The 17,654-nt window shown below is 35.0% G+C and overlaps 1 protein-coding gene across 2 annotated transcripts in view; it reads right to left on the bottom strand.

The window, feature by feature from the left end:
* LOC126978802 (neuralized-like protein 4) overlaps window positions 1–17,654 on the bottom strand; it is a 60,777-nt gene that overhangs the window by 20,465 nt on the left and 22,658 nt on the right. For both annotated transcript variants that reach the window (XM_050827879.1, XM_050827881.1), the window contains 9 exons: window positions 16,498–16,638; window positions 12,805–12,904; window positions 11,722–11,824; window positions 10,485–10,667; window positions 8,298–8,388; window positions 6,343–6,460; window positions 4,991–5,099; window positions 1,779–1,972; window positions 102–275 (listed from right to left, as the gene is read on the bottom strand). In XM_050827879.1, coding sequence (XP_050683836.1) covers window positions 102–275; window positions 1,779–1,972; window positions 4,991–5,099; window positions 6,343–6,460; window positions 8,298–8,388; window positions 10,485–10,667; window positions 11,722–11,824; window positions 12,805–12,904; window positions 16,498–16,638 — 1,213 coding nt within the window. The remainder of the gene's footprint in view (window positions 1–101; window positions 276–1,778; window positions 1,973–4,990; window positions 5,100–6,342; window positions 6,461–8,297; window positions 8,389–10,484; window positions 10,668–11,721; window positions 11,825–12,804; window positions 12,905–16,497; window positions 16,639–17,654) is intronic.

Here is a 17,654-nt window from a genome sequence, read left to right on the forward strand (position 1 = left end):
ACATGATGCCTTCAACATTTGCTACCATCTATGCAACATACATCAACAAATGAAGACGTTGCAATTTTTATTATAAGTTCTTGATAAGTTAGTTGACTTACCCACTCTACTGCCGACAGTGAGTTGTTCGAGGTCGAGCGGGTACCCACTGCGCTCGGGCACGCCATCCTTCATGAGAGTAGAGCCGCTCAGCATGTAAGTGTCGCACTCGAGGTCTGTGGCCGCCACTTCCACGCCCTCCGCATCCATGTCTTCCGGCCGTATTGCCGTCACACCTACCAAACAATAAAGTACCACCTATGTATTAAAATGTAATGAAATTCAAATAAAAATATCATTTGGATTTTCATCCATATCATTATTTGTAATGACACATATAATAGTGATGATTACAAACAAGCCTTGGCATCGGTTCAAAAATTAATGGTAATTGCCTATTTGTATCTATTGTTATTATTGCGTACGGAATAAACATTAAGTGTTGCATACAAGAACTTAGAGTAAAACGTAATCATAATAGCCCTTAAAATATGTTTATACAACATGCTCCCAAAAAATCTACAAAACAAATGTGATACGAAATTAAAAAAAAATATTAAATATGTTTTGAAGAATCGTGAATAAAACGTTTGTGTAATAAAGATTACTATAACATAAATGACTTTCTTAACGATACAATAGATCAGGAATGGAGCGACCACGCTCCGGCTATTTAATAATAGATTTTATTGAACGATACTATATTGTTTCGAAATTTTATTTAAATAAAAGAAGCCCGTTCTTTTCAGGTCTGAGGCATCTATTTTCAAACAAGTGCTAGTTATTGACGTTCAATAATATGATTTAAAATCATATTTTGAAGAAATATTTTAATTTGAATGTAATAACCGGTTATATCCCTAGGAGCCGAAACGGTACGGTAGCTATGTTACCTACGAATATGTAGACAGACCGCACGCTAGTTGTTGTTGATGAAATTGACAAAATATTTAACTGTGTTCTGACAAATAACCAGGACGATTTACAATTAAAATTAAATTTGTTGAAATAGTACACCGAAATGTACGCGTACACCTTATGAATATGATAGTTAATGTAAACGTTGGTGTGGTGGATTAGTTTGTATGAAACGTTTTTTTATATAAGAGGACGCAAACGGGCAACAGTAGTGAGGCAACCGTCCATGGACATCCAGTATGAGTATGCTCTTTTCTTGAAGGTCCCTATGTCGTTTCGGTTCGGGAAAATAACAGCCGGTAATTGATTCCACAGAGTGGCTGTGCGTGGTAAGATTGGACATAAGTTTGAAATAGTAATAGCAATAGGGCGACGAAGTATAATCCGGCTAAGTTTGAAAGTGAACAGTTTGTTTAAAACCGTTATATTATAGCCGGCATACAATCGAGTGAATCGCTTTCTTCTTACGGGCGTTCCCAATATACTATCTACAGATAGAAATAAATAACTACCACCTACTGTCAGTAGTTAGCTGTCAATAATCTGAAGCTGTCCCAATATACCCGATAAGTAATTCTTATCGCCAGTTAACTGTTGCAATTTCCATACAAACTTCTATCCCTGGTGAGCTATACGTCGTCCCATTGACAGACAGCGTGTATAGATAAAGTGAGTTACCGTCGATAAGTTTAATGGGACAGAAAAGTCAACGATAGTTACGATTTTTTATCCCAAGTAGGTCACAACCGGAGATAGACTGAATATTGGGAATAGCCGTTAGAGAGTTTCGCTAGGCTGGTGAGAGTAAGTGAAACACGTACCAATGTCGAGACTGCCGATCCAGCAGTCAAGGATGGCGTCAATCCGCACCTCGAACATGTCGCACTCCCGGAGCGGCTCCGAGCTCAGCAGAACCGCGTCGTTGAACCGCTGCGAGGGCGTACTGCGGCGCGCACTCATCCTCGTCCGGGAAACCACGGCGTTTGGCCCATGCACACGGTGGAAGCACATAGTCCTATAAATATTTAAAACTCTTTATTGCTAGTAGATTTCAAGGAAAATCATACTTTTTTAAACGAGAAAAATACTTAAGGTAAACATTACAAAGGAGGATGGCGAGAATGCATGTAGTTTGGGATCCACTGAAAGAAGTGGCGTACATCATGGAATCTTATTAATAAATGTAGAACGTAACAAAACTAAGAAATAAGCAAATCGTATGTAAGTCTAAAAAAGTGGGAGAAAAAAGGTAGAAGTACCTAAAGATAAAATAGAACCTAAAATTATTGATCAATATCTAATGTTAAATCAATAATTTGTATCTTCTATGCCTAATTACTGACTGCTTAAAGATAATATTATAATATATTTGTAGAATGTTAGCCAGCAGCTAATAATTGAGGATTACAATTCATTCTTTTTTCAAGAAGGTATCGATCGAATCTGTTAAACCTACCTACTGATTTTAGTATCAAAAAACGATAATAATATTATTAAATCTTATTTTGAATTATTACTGAATATACTATGATTTGAGTAGGTATAGATAGTTTGATGGTGCTATATTATAAAAAATTACTGTCATGTTAAAAAAAAAATATAGATATCAATTGCGCAAAACGTTCCGTTAGTGCAAGATGACTTATTTTTTAGTAAATTATAATAATTTATTTCTTTTTAATCCCATACCTAAGCGCCTCAATATTTTTTGTATACACATCGTATAAACTTAAGTTTATAATTAATATAAACTTGTACTTGTACGATGCTTCCTTAATTTTTAAATTATGTGGGTCAATTCTTGCCATGCTCATTTAAAATATAGCTGAGTTCATTATATGAATATAGTTTTCTACGGGGTTTAAATTTATGCGTTAGTCAAGAATATTTTGTGGCAATGTATTAAATACTTTTATACCTAACTCCACTAATTAATCTGTGGAGCTTAAGATTTGTATCGGCGAGCTTACGTCTATTACTGGTATTAAACCATGTATAACAGAATTTTAGTGAAGATATGAATGTTTTTTAACATACATATTAATACATTCAAAAATATACTGGGATGGTGCCCGTTACTTTTGATTTCTCTAAATAGTTCTCACTAGTGAGTAACGCGGTCTAAACCTATATATGGCTCTTTTTTGCAATATAAAAAATGTTTGAATATCGGCAGCTGTATCCCCACATTAGAGTACCATACGACATGACACTATAAAAATTGCTGAAATAAACTAATCTCGCCATTTCAATATCAATGTACACCTTCCTTAAAGGCCGGCAACGCTCTTGTGATTCCTCTGGTGTTGCAAGAGAATGTGGGCGGCGGTGATCACTTAACACCAGGTGACCCGTACGCTCGTTTGTCCTCCTATTCCATAAAAAAAAAGAACAATAAGATGTCTTATTTTCAAACTGTAACAAGATTTGAATAATACATAGGTACCTTATAAGTTTTGAATTTAAATATGTAATATTATGTATACAAGCATCATAGAATCAAATTTACTAGCGTATACATGAACAAAGTGTGCGAAAGAGAAGAATATCTTTAACGTAGATACAGCAAGATAGAAAAGGAAAGCTAATCTACTGCTACTTTAACCGATTTTGATTGACAAGTCGTAAACATTGAACCTTACGCTTGGCATTAGCTCCTTTGGTTTTTTAATATTTAAATAATACAAATCTAAATTGTAGTTATTATTGTTTCTAACAATATATATTTTTTTTATTTGATGCCGATATTTCGATTCAATTGAAATCGTGGTCACATCTGGACTGCGGAGCACGCAAGATACTCTTGACAAATTGACAAATCTCGACACAAATAGGCCATCAATCTGTCCAGATGGCGTCTAAATCGATACACACCTTTACGAGAAAATTGACAACGCTGCATAGGTACCAAGAGCTTCAAATTGTGATTGATTGTACTTACCTACAGTATCAATGAAAAATAGGTCACTAATCTTACTTTTATTGATTATTATGTCCTTTGATTAACTTTGTAAGTGTAAGTTTGGCAACGTCGCTAAGATTTGGACTTGTCGTACTGGTTGCAATCAAGACACAATGTACATAACAATAACACATGTTTCTTGGCCTTTTCTTTTTAGCTATAGATTATAACTCTAATAATTGAAATTATAAAACATCCTAAGAATTTTAATTAGGAGGATGGTGTAAGTCTGGTGGAAGAATGGAATCCAGTGGTCTCAATGTACCGTACAAATACTATAAAACGACCCTGTATGGAAGTCGTTAATAGTGTGTGTATAAAGCAAGTAATCAAACATCGAAACGAATTATGTTAAAATTTCACAATGCTAAAAGTTTAAAACAAATCGAAATCGGTCACATGGTTATCGGGCTGTCAAGTCGACTGTCTATACACGATCTGTGATATAAATAATAACTTCAATCAAATAAAACATAATAATTATTCATTTAAAGGAACCATGTCATATTGTCACACAAACACTACGCAAAGAGTTAGTCCAAATTTTAGTTGTAAGCGGAAGATAATTGTTACCCCACTGTGGAGTAACGTCCCGCATCTACGTGTTTATATTTAATTTCCATAACTTTAGGGTTATAATCTATAGCTACAAAGAAAAGGCCAAGAAACATGTGTTATTTTTATGTACATTGTGTCTTGATTGCAACCAGTACGACAAGTCCAAATCTTAGCGACGTTGCCAAACTTACACTTACAAAGTTAATCAAAGGACATAATAATCAATGAAAGTAAGATTAGTGACATATTTTTCATTGATACTGTAGGTAAGTACAATCATTCACAATTTGAAGCTCTTAGTACCTATGCAGCGTTGCCAATTTTCTCGTAAAGGTGTGTAACATTGATATTTGATAATTATTTCAATTATTTTGCATAAAAGATAAACGCAATGAAAAAAATCGTCTCGTAATAGTCTCGTTAATACCTTAAGAGTTATGAGAATTAAATATAAACAAGTTGTAGATCAATTTCCGTGAGGGAGTGTAGAAGATGTCACCAGGTTATACTTACGGAGTGTTAGTGCTGGATTCGGTCAAGGTCGAAGTCTCCGGCGAGGTGATCGGTAGCGGCATGTAGTATGATGGTACTATAGTTACTTTCGCCACTCTGCCATACAGATCTGAAATAATATGTCAGATTTCAGTTCAATACTCTTTGTCCACTAAAAAACTCATTGATGGATCTTTTTCCACTTTATGTCCACTTTGATCCGTTAAACAAGTCTGTTGTACATAGTGGATTTTTATTTTATGCAGTTTCAAAAAAATTCATTGTTAGGAAATTAATCACCAAGTGATTAAAAAAATATTTTTTTACTATAATGTATATACCTAATTAATATATACAAGTTTTAACTATTTACATTAGAATATCAAGTCATCTAGGATATCCATTACTTATGAATGCTCTCCAAAAAAACTGAAACTTTATAATAGTGAATAGTAACTCCCAATGATTTATTACTAACTAAAATTGAATTATTGTAGTGATTCTGTTATTATGATTCAAAATATTTTAAGAAAATCCAATGCAGCTGTTTTTTGTAAAATTTCTTAACTAAAGGAATCAAGTCGAGCTATTGGAATGAAACAACGATAAACGCCATCCGAAAATATAAACGACCCAAATCAAAACGTTATGTGTAATAAAGCATAATAAGTATATACTTAATTGAATAAAAATTAACTATTTTGTTAATACACTATATTACTTTAGAATTAGGTAGATCTTTTAGGTATAATAAAACATCAATATTTTTTAATTAATTGGGCACAGTGAATCTAACCATCTAACCAAAAAGCATGGTGAAAAATGTTATACGAAGTGAACCTCTTCACTAGTTTATTGTTATGAATTATGACGTCATAGTACATCTGCAAAAGCACCCTTCAAACCTCACATTTCTCAAAATTTTATTATATAATTTATTGCTAAACTATATATTTTATGAAATAGTAATTTTAGTACGATACGATAACATTATCTAACAAGCTATAGATCAAGAGGGGAAACAACATAATATTATTGTTCGGAGAACAAATAATTTGAACACAAATAGTTACTCTTGGGTCAATAACAGACTATAATATACTCTATGGCGCTTGCAAGTTTGGCGCCACTGTGTCGGACGTGCGGGGAACGGCCGTTTTAGCCGCAAGGCATCTTGTAGGACGGAAGAATCTATAATATACAGTTATTATCAGTACATGCTCTTGTTTTACCTAGCCCTATTGTGACAAGTTGGTTACTAATTATTATAAGAATATTTATATTGAAGGCATTGAAGAGCCCTAACAATTATCTTATTTTTTTTCGGTGAACGAATGTCACGTTTTCGAGGATTATAAATGTAAATGTCTCACCTAACACACCGAATACATTTTCCGGTACATTAAACGCCGCCGGGCCTTGATCGACGCCGTTAACAAAGAAATGTAATATCCCCATAGCCTTTCGCATAACTCCAATCGTGTCACCCTCCTGAAAAATAAAAGTAAACTTTATAAGCTACTAGCTGACCAGACAGACGTTGTTCTGTATATAATAAATAAAATAATGTTATTAATGAATTTGTCCAAAATATTTCTTAACATTAAGAATTATTTGATTGTTGTTGTAATGAAATTGTTTCACAGCAGAATTGTTTGATTGTTCTGAACGAACACATCAAAGGATAAACAAAATTGTTGTTTTTATTTAATTTCGAGCATTTTCATGTATATAAATTAAACCTTCTCTGGACTTCCACAAATAATTCAAGACCAAAATTAGCCAAATCCGTCCAGCCGTTCTCGAGTTTTAGCGAGACTACCGAACAGCAATTCATTTTTATTTATATAGATTACTACATAATATTCATTCTCTTCTTTTGATTTTAACTTAGAACCGTATAGCGAATGTATAATTCTTCAATGTCATATACAGGGTCTGTCGTAAATAATGGATAATCCGCTAAGTGGAGGTAACCCCGATGTCAGGCTACAATAAAATCTAGTTTTTACGTCAGTTTTACCAACAGTGTAAAAATGATGCATACTTTTAGTTTTTTTCTAAATTTTTGCTCCTTTGATCATTCAATCGGTTGCCATTTCTTTAAAATTAGGTATTTTTGTATATTTTTTTTGGCATCGTACTCCTAAAGACTTGTTTTATTAAATTTGATTACATTTATAGCCGTTGTTATAGTAAAATATTATTAAAACTAACATTTTAAGCAATTTTTTTCCGTTTTTTTGTAATTACTTGTAGTTTTGACCCTTGATTGTGAAAAAAGAAATGGTGCTATAGCTTCCCATTATCTTAAAAACATATTAGTATGTGTAGATTCTAAAAAGGTATGATAGGTACCCAACCTTAGCAAATAATATTAGCTCCAGGAGCAAAAGAACTAAGCTAGGTCGGGATTTCAATTTCTCAAGTAATGTCATAATTTTCGTGATTCAAGCTATAACACACCAAGACATGATTTTATTCCATTAAGAATGCAATTTTAATCTAAAGAGTATCTAATCATCTGTTAATTTGCATTCGTAAAAAATACATGCGACTATGTGTAACCAGTTACTACAAGTTTATTCCAAATTCAAAGGGATCTTCAGGTAAAAAAAAAACAAAGACGGTTATACAAAGGCCTCCTTGCGTGTGAGAAGGACAGCGCATCAGCTTTGGTTTTTTATCCTTAAGGCGCGAATCTCTCCCTGACCTCTCACCTCAGTGTGATTTAGACTATCGCATGGCCGCATACGTACGTTTGTTTTTTGTGTATTTACATTAAACCATTTTTGCTTTCTTACTGGACTTTGATTTGCCTTCTGTTTTGAACTTGTTAACGTGAGACCCTGACAACTGTGCTCTATTAACGGACTTTGAGTTTGCTTTTGTTTATTTGTGGGAGTAATGCCTCAACAATACACTCTGGCCGAATATGCAAACATGCATTTCATTAACGGTGAATGCAACGGCAACGCTACTAGAGCAGCTGCAGTTTATCGTGAAAGATACCCAAATGCTCGGCGTCCCGACTACAGAGTGTTCATTAGGGTGCACAATGCATTCTCAGAAGGAAGATTTCCTGGCAGCGGTATTGGCGGAGCCAGAGAAGGACGACCTCAACGACACAATCCAGATGAAGTGTTGGAATTAGTGGAGGAAGACCCTGGTACGTCCATAAGTGCCATTTCGCGTCGCTTCGCGTCATTTCTTATTCTAAGGGCCATATGGCATAAAATGCAATTATACTGTATTTTGAAGAAGTGCCCCTAAGGAGAACACGCGATTTTATAAAGCTTTCTTTTAATTTATTTGCGCCCATACTTACCGATAATGTGTTGACACTCTTCATATATTTCTGTATAAGCATGTCGCCATTTTGTTTAACGTTACCATCGGTAAGCACCCAAGTTTTCCGTCTACAAAAAGACAATTTTTATTTATATGTAGCAATAAACTGCTGTGGTACCGAAAAGGCCGAGGTTTCATCTACAAGAAGACTACTAAAACTATAAGGAATGACTAAAATAATCACAGAAAAAAAAATCGACATAAAAGAAAGATAAAAAAAAAATGTTGGAGGAGGTTATACATGAAAACGGTCCGAATTAAATTCGAGACGAATTATCTGTACTAACTCAGTTGTTAGCATGAAATTGAAAATCTTATATAACCTTAAACAAAACTAACTGTTTCGCTTTTATTATTATATTATGAATGCTGGGAATCCTATATAATTATTCCAGATCCTATATAATTATACTTTATATCATACTTATTGTTTTTTTATTACAAGTGTTATGATGTGTGTTTTCTTTTGATTATTATGACAATAAGGGACGAGACGAGCAGGACGTTCTGCTGATGGTAATTGGTACGCCCATTGCCTATTACAATGTAGCGCGCTCAGGATTGAAAAACCCAAAAATTCTGATCTCTTTTACCCACTAATTTCACTAGCTACTGCGCCCTTCAGACCGAAACAAAATAATGCTTACACATTAATGCTTCACGGCAGATATAGGTGCCGTTGTGGTACCCATAATCTAGCCGGCATCCTGTGCAAAAGAGCCTCCCACTGGTAATGTTCATTTTAACACTCTCATTGGTTTCATAATGAATATAATATTGTAATGGGCGCCTGCACCTGCGCTCCCATTTGCCCGTGGATTACAAAATAAAAAACTGAAAAATTAATGACATAAATGCCGCCTTTTTACACGCTTTATATTAGCTTCACTTGTATGTTTGTATGTATGTTTGTAACTGACTCCTTTAGACGCGATTTTGACCCACTTTAAACGGCCAGATTTCATTCAGACTTAGTAGATTTATCGAGGACCGATGACAATACACAAATTTGACAAGATTTTTCCATTATTCAATTTGCAAAATAAGATTTTGCCAATTTATATAATTTTAGAATGAATAAATCACTAACAAGCACCATCTAGTAATTTATTGTAAACTACAAAGGAACCGCGGGACATGTCAAGACAGTTCCACAAAATTATAGTATCTAATTCGTTCAGAAGCGAATAGATGGCGGTGAATTTGTGTTTCACGCCATCTAGCAGCATTTTAATAAACACTTAAGGCAATTATGAAATGAAATCATGGAACATACGCGTATACAAATGATTCTGTAATGATAAAGTAATGTTTTTATTTACGAAAAGATGGCGCTCTAGTTCGGTGATCTCCGGCTAGCTGAATTATGTGATCTTCCAATTAACTAAAATATTTTTACTCGCCGATATTAAAATCCCTACATTCAATCTAAAAAATTTAACTAAAAAATGAAAAATAAATAATAGTTTTAAACAAAACTAAAAAACAAGCTTTATATAAAATTCAACTAAAAAATAGAAAATAAATTTTAATAAATTTAAATTGAAAATGGTGTAAAAAAATATATTTCATTATAAACAAAAGCGTGGGGTGTAGAAGAATTATTATAAAAAAATATATTTCAATGTAAAAAAAAGCGTGGGGTGCTTTTTTATGATATTATTAAAATAATAATTCTTCTACACCCAAAAATTAATTTTATATTTTTTAGTTGCATTTGATATAAAGCGTGTTTTTTAGCTTTTTAAAGTATTATTTAGCTTTTTATTACTATTTTGCAGAAATTAGTTGAAAACAGATTGGTCCAAGTGCTCAAGTTCAAGTAGGAGTTCGAAAATCAGGAAATTATTAAATAGAGCAAATAAATCTGCTTCTTTGCATTTTTTTTATTTCTTTCATAAATTAAAATAGAGTCACTACAACAATGCTTTAGGTATAATGAATAAATATATCCTCTTAATTCTGAAAAAAAAGTATATGATTCACGTTATGATAATAGATAATTTGGTATGCAAATGTCATACACAAGAATAATAATACTATTATGGACCGACTCTCGGTTTTTTAAGAGCGCACATTTTTAAGGCAGTTGCATACACAATTATTATTATCTGTAGGTTCCACGCCGTAGCTGGCTTTTTTGTACGAATTACAGCATACTTACTCAATAAGACTTAGTTTGAACAGATCTCTGATTTGTATCTCTTTGGAAGAATTCTGCGTGACTCCTATTTCGGTACTGCCGGCCCACTTGGGTATGACCAGCTCAATTCTAACTTGGAACAACTCATCGGTCCTCAACGTTCGGTTCGTCATCACTAATGCTTTGTCGTAGGATGTGTGAGCGCTAGAACATTCACATTACATCATTATTTATCTTAAGCACCCTACACATATAACGAATGGTGGCGAATGAAATGTATAGAACGGAAGACAGCGAGCATTATTGGTCTCCTTTATTGCGCTTTTCTTTACAATTATTCTTTGTATACGAATTTATACATCTACTGCACTCCTTACTCACTTATGTATTTTTTATGGTTACTCACTTATTTTTTAACTTACACAAGTAAATCAAAACGTTTGAGTAAATTTGTTGCATTGCTTTACATACATAGTATAAAATATAATGTTATATGCTGGCTGCCAAGCTGGAAGAAATAATACATAATAAATAAATTCCGACGAAGCAATTTATTTAAATGAACCGTGAATTATTGTGTGGATTGTTTTGGGAATCTCGTCAACACTCGAAGTTAAAATAGAATTAACCAATTAATTGCACAAAAAGGGACGTGAATGACAATGGTATGAAAATGTAATCTATACTAATAAAATATGGAAAGCCGTTTTTTCCTTCGGTTACAATGCGAAAACTACTGAAGCGAGCGGAATAATTATTATACCATAAGATTAAACGTGTTCTGGAGATTATAGTATATAATTTATTATAGTCATTACATATGAAAATTCATACAATGAGAGGGCGCGGGGTACTCAATTCATATGGCAAACTCAAAATACAGAACAACCAGAAGACGTCATCGCGCTCAAAGTGGAAGCGGCGTAAACCGGTTCGTTTTCTTGTCAATTAGTCAATGGCCGACACCCGTTCTGTTTACATCTCGTAGCTGTTGTCAGTATTTATGTTATAGTTGTATTAACGTTTTTACCAAATTACTTAGTCGTTCCTACATAACATTATAATTTTACCCCAAATGCGGTAATGATATGGTACCTGGTAACACTACGCGGGCACGCGAGGCTTGGGCGGGGGATTTTGGACACAACACGCTGCATACAAATGTGACTGAACACTCCTTCTGGTTTGTTCTGTATTCTGAGATGGCAAAACAACGTTCGCCGGTTCATGTACTAGTAAATGAATATTGAAAACTTACTTAGGCCGATTAGCAGTCTTGCCATCGTTAGTAATAACAGCATACGAATCACGCACCGTATGAAATAAAAGACTATCTTCGTCTATGTTTGGTGTTAGTGAACCTGTCAACAAATGAAACGTATCATATACTAAATTCGATAAAGATATATGAATCGCGTACGACTGTCGCAGACATACGAAATTATACGTGTAAATTAGAATTCAATATGTTATAGACTGACTGAATTCAAAAGAAATTAATGCACAAGTGCGGGTAGTGTATGCCGAATTTATTTAAATATTACGTGTTCATTTTTTATTGGCTTTTTCCGAATGGGATGTCCGAACACATGGGTTCCGCAATCTCAATATGTGTGCAGCGTAGTACGTTTAGTTTGAGCGAAATCCCATAGGAAATCGAATGTATGCCGTCCATAATTACGATACAAATCGACTGCAGCACAGCCGAAATACTTTCTGTTGATTATCGCTCCACAATCCCAGAACGTCGCGCGCCGTAAAAAAATGTAGGTTATTCGAATCCCCGCCATTTTTCCATAGATTCGAGCGAATTTTAATTTTTGCACTATACAAAATGTAAATTACTACTAAAATAAATAATTGTTTCATTAATACTTAGTTTATTTTTATACAATCAGTAATGAATGATATTAGGTTACCACTAGGACTGGTGTTTTAATGTTAGCAGTAAGCTAACTGTTTCAGAATCTTTTAGAGGATTCATATTCTGGGTGTAGATAAAGTCTTGTATGTAACTGTTGATAATTAGGTATTAAAACACTCATGTAATACTATTATAAATCCACATTCGTGTTTTGATACCCCTTATACACAACAGTTGCATAAATAACTATTAATTAGCCTCATACGGCAAAGAAATGCTCCTTCTCTACCATAGCTGCTTTGCTCAAGAGGTGAAGTCCCTCGGCAGGACAAATTAATATCATCATATATAAAATATTTCACGCCCCAACATGCAAAAGGTAATAGTCGCTAACAATATATATATACAAGGCTTAAGAATTGGTATATTATGTATTACAATTGTAAATAAAATACATTCACTCGAAATGGTACTTACTCAGTGCCGCAGAATGTCTCGCAGGTACTTCCGGGATATCAATGATAGTATGATGTAGCGGGGCGATGTTTATGTCGTCGCAGGGACCTACTATTGATACCTATAAATACACAATTAAATCAATCAATCAATTGTTGCTATATTAAAACCTCTCTTCAATTATTGTAAGCAGTTAATTTGCCTTAAAGGTAAATTCGTTTACCGCCGTACTTACGAGGTTGAATTTTCAAAACCATGCGATTTTCCTAAGGCTGTGTGCTATCTTCTACACTATTACATCTGCATATCAATGATATCTTGCACGCCTCATGCATACATTGATATGTAGATGACGGACTGGTGATGCCGAATACACGGGCCATGCAGGTCTCTCTTGGGAAACCGTCGACCAGTGCCATTAGAAACTCGTGTCTTCTGTCGAGGACTCTCTTGTGCAGGTCGTCGAATGGAGTAAATAGAACCTTGTCCACTTTAACCCCCAGAAGACTCAAGTTTGAGCGTTTACCACAAAAAAAATCCCCATTCGTTGTATCACCGCTCTTTGATAACGCCGCCTAGTATCGGAATACTGGGTCTCGAAATCGCGAGCAATTGCCAATTCCGCGGTCATCTGGACAGCAATATCTAATTCTTCCTTGTGCGGTGTTTCCGGGACGATACGACATGGGTACCTTCAAAAAAAGCGCATACACCTTCCTTAAAGTCCGGCAACGCTCCTATAATTCCTCTGGTGTTGCAAGAGAATGTGGGCGGCAGTGATCACTTAACACCATATGCTCGGTTGTTCTCCTCTTTCATAAAAAAAAAATAATATCGCTGATTACTAAAATAAAATACAATACTATTGCGTCTATCAGCATTGCAGTTAAGCTCACGTCGCATTGCTAAGGTTATTCGCTTTTAAATCATCCCTAAAAAATATTTCCTGATATTGAGTGCCCATTTGCACAAGATGCCCGTTAGATTATGGGTACCACAACGGCGCCTATTTCAGCCGTGAAGCAGTAATGTGTAAGCATTATTGTGTTTCGGTCTGAAGAACGCCGCAGCTAGTGAAATTACTAGGCAAATGAGACTTAACATCTTATGTCTCAAGGTGACGAGCGCAGTTGTAGTGCCGCTCAGAATTTTTGGGTATTTCAAAAATCTGATCGGCACTGCATTGTCATTACAATTTCCCATTGGCAGGGCATATCAATTACCATCAGCTGAACGTCCTGCTCGTCTCGTCCTTTCGTCCGACAATGTAGAACCCCTGAGAATATACATAAAAGTCTACGGTCACTTACTTAATCCCAAAACTATTACAGCACTTTTCAACTAAGTTTGCAAAGTCGTGCATCCAATATACGAAAGTTATAAAACAGTCAAAGCGTTTTAAATAAATATAGACAAGATAAAAATTATTACGACGGGTACTCGCGATATATATATTTAGAAGTATAATAAGAGAAAACGCGATTTTACAACCCCTTAAAATAGTGGTCGCCTACCTACGTTCACCAAAAGACAGTATTCCATACCAGTGCCTCGGGGTCTATAAAGTTGACAGCAGCTACGAATCTCCTATATCTATACGAAAAGAGCTATTTCTCAACGCGCTAAGGAACACATAAGTAAAAAAAACGATCCTAAAAATCCACAATAGCAGAACACTTGCTTAAAGCCGGTATCAACCACTGGATCGAGCTGCATAACCCACCGGTGAATTCTGCTGAACGCCAATACATCCCACGGCTTGATAGAGAAGTTATCGAAACTAAAAACCATGCTAAGAATTTTAATAGGTAGTTTGGAGGATGGTTTTAAGCTAGCGCAAACATAGAATCCCGTGGTCTCACTCTGCAGTATAAATGCAATAAAAAGACCCGAAAGTATGGACGTCGTCAGTAGTTTCTGTCGTGAATTAGGGAATCAACGACCAAAACGAATTAGACGCCACGTGGAAAGTTCGATATACTATTAGTGTCAAGTGTCAATGTGTCAAGAGTTTCTCGCCGCCTCCGCAGTTCCGCCATGACCACCAGGCGCGTATTTGGTGGGAAATATATGAGTTAAATTAATAAAATATATATCGTGAGTACCAGTCATAATAATTACTATGTTAAAGTTGACAAGAAACTGTTGTCGCATAGCCGCAGCCGCCTTACACTTTTAGAGTTTCAGCGCAATGTGTGTGTGAAGATGGTTCTTAATCATGATTATTATCATAATTAGTAAATACATTACATAAATTCAGTATGACCAGTCAGGTCAAGACCAGTCATCATCCTCATCACATCTTAGGTAGAACTTCTAAGGCTATTACTTTACGCTAGCATGAGTGTCTACTATATCAATGTTTAAGAGTTTCGAACCCGAAGAGCAACAAAAAAGGATCCAATATTCACTGTATGTCCGTCCGAGCTGGATGCCAATAAAAGAATGTTATATAAAAGTATTTAAAATGTACATCTTTTACGATGGAATGGAACGCAATTGTTCGGTTCTGATGATATATTTAAAAAACGGGTCTGCGCGTCGATTGTACCTTAAGAACCTTAACATGTGTACTAAACTTCTAATACGTAAGCTGGTATATAATTCAAGTAAACAATATGAAAACAATCACATAAAAAAGCAGCCAATCGCATGGTCAAATACTGTCTTGAAATACCATGGCATTGCCAACTTTGATATAAAACTTAATGTTCTGCCGGCGCCACCATCCACATTAATGTCATAAACGTGGCTGTTAAATAAACAATTTGTGTATCTCGGAATCGACTTTAACTATATGGCTGATATTTACTAAAGTGGGAAAAGCTGATGTAGCCGTCTCACTTTTTCTAATCGATCAGAACTCGGCGGTCCAGGTCCGGCTATATTATGAATACTTTACTGGCTTCTTTGCATACTTATGTGATTTTGTTACGGACAATAGAATTAATTATCATTATTGTTATAAATCACGATACCTTTAATAAATTAAATATCCATAATACGCCTATTTATTATTTATCAAATCAAGTAACAATTGAGATGATAAACTGAACCCTTTTTTAGCTATTTAATTATTTATGTGACAAAAGAAAGGTGAATCTGTTCTGAAGAACAATATAACCACTAAATTGGATCTTCTTTATAGTTCCATAGCTTTTTGATCATTGTGTTCCAAAGTAGAAATATCCCAGGTTACTCATAACATAAAGTAATAGTCTATTTATTCAGTCAAAAGAGGTCCATTCGTTTCGGTAATAAGCACAACCAATCAGACACATAAATAAAAAAAAATATATTTCTCGTAGCCTTCATCATTATCATCATTTCAAACGGAAGACGTCCACTGCTGGACAAAGGCCTTAGTAGTAATTATATATATCCAGCCTTATCTCATCGTTATTTTATTCATTCTATAATCGTTTATATTACATTATATTCACATTTATCTGTTAATTTTATAAAAAAAGACACTTCAATTTTATTATTACAAGCAGCACCCAGCCACGACTTATTCTGGCAAATTTTGATGGTATGATCGATAATAATCTACGACTATGCCCATTTCCTTCGCAAAAGCGCAAGTAATAAGTTGGAAGAGTTAATCGTAATGGGATCAACGGCTTGGCAGCGCTTTAAATGGGGACAATCAAATATAAATTTTAATTATAAGACTCAAGGACTAATTTGGAATTGGAAGTTTGTAATTATCACCTTGACAGTAATCCCGTAGATATCGACGACGCCCCATATTTTCCGGTCGACCTGCTCTGCAGCTACACCTTGGTCGAAGCCGTTGATGAAGTAATGTAAGTTGCCATTCTTTTTCCTCATCACACCAACGGTGTCGCCCTCCTGAAACCATGTACGGCACAAATAGACTCATTACAACTTCGATTAAATACGACTAGGTTAAAGATCTTAAAGCGGCTCTACTTAAGAGCGGAGATAGAGAAATGTGTGGTATAATTTGTGTTAAATACATAGTAATATAACTTTATTGCAGACACAGAGATCCATAGTACAATATAGTACATTACGATACGACTGCGCACGTAGGTCATCCAGCACTCGTATCGTATACTATTTTTCCTATTAAATTGCGCAAAGTTCGCTTACTACAATTATTTAGAATAATTATTGGAACGTATAGAACAATGGCGTTGGGGCGCTGGGACTGGACCGCACGTTTTGACAGGTCTACTCCAGACGACAAAGATGTAAACAAACCGGCGCGAGCAAGAGCACTCCGGCTCGGGGAGACAGTGTCGAGTTAAGTGTTAATGCGAAGAGAGTGCAGAGATGGCGCGTGCGTGTACACATTGGAATCGCTCGTATACTCTTATACATTCCCGCACGCTCAGCTACATGCCCAAATGTTCTTGTCAACGTGTGGGAAAGTGGTATATATAAACGTGTGGAATAAACAATAACAACCAAGCTAAGAAATAAACATTAAGTCATAATTATAAAAATTGAAAAATATGCAACGTTGCAAACACCGTTAATTTTATTAAGGTTACAATTTCTACGCATCGTCGAAACATCTTCGTCAACGGCAGTCTGCCAGACTTCTGCCGTCTTATTACAAAACGTAGACTAAAGATAGTACTGGGTTTAAAACTGCTTTAGACCATGGACTAAGTTGATTGTTATTACAAAACCAGCTTTAAGACTAAACCATACATCATCTTAGGTACCATAGATAAACCACTGAGACCCCTAGTTTAAACGAAGGTACAACTTTGTGGCATACGTCAACTACATTGAATTTTATCTTGAGAGTAACGTTGTTGTCTTGTTGGTAGTATTTTGTAAAAATTCAACAAAAATAGACATTAATCGACAAGATTTAATATATTTATAAGCTT

The sequence above is a fragment of the Leptidea sinapis genome, chromosome Z (genome assembly GCF_905404315.1).
Source record: "Leptidea sinapis chromosome Z, ilLepSina1.1, whole genome shotgun sequence".
Classification (NCBI taxonomy): Eukaryota; Metazoa; Arthropoda; class Insecta; order Lepidoptera; family Pieridae; genus Leptidea; species Leptidea sinapis.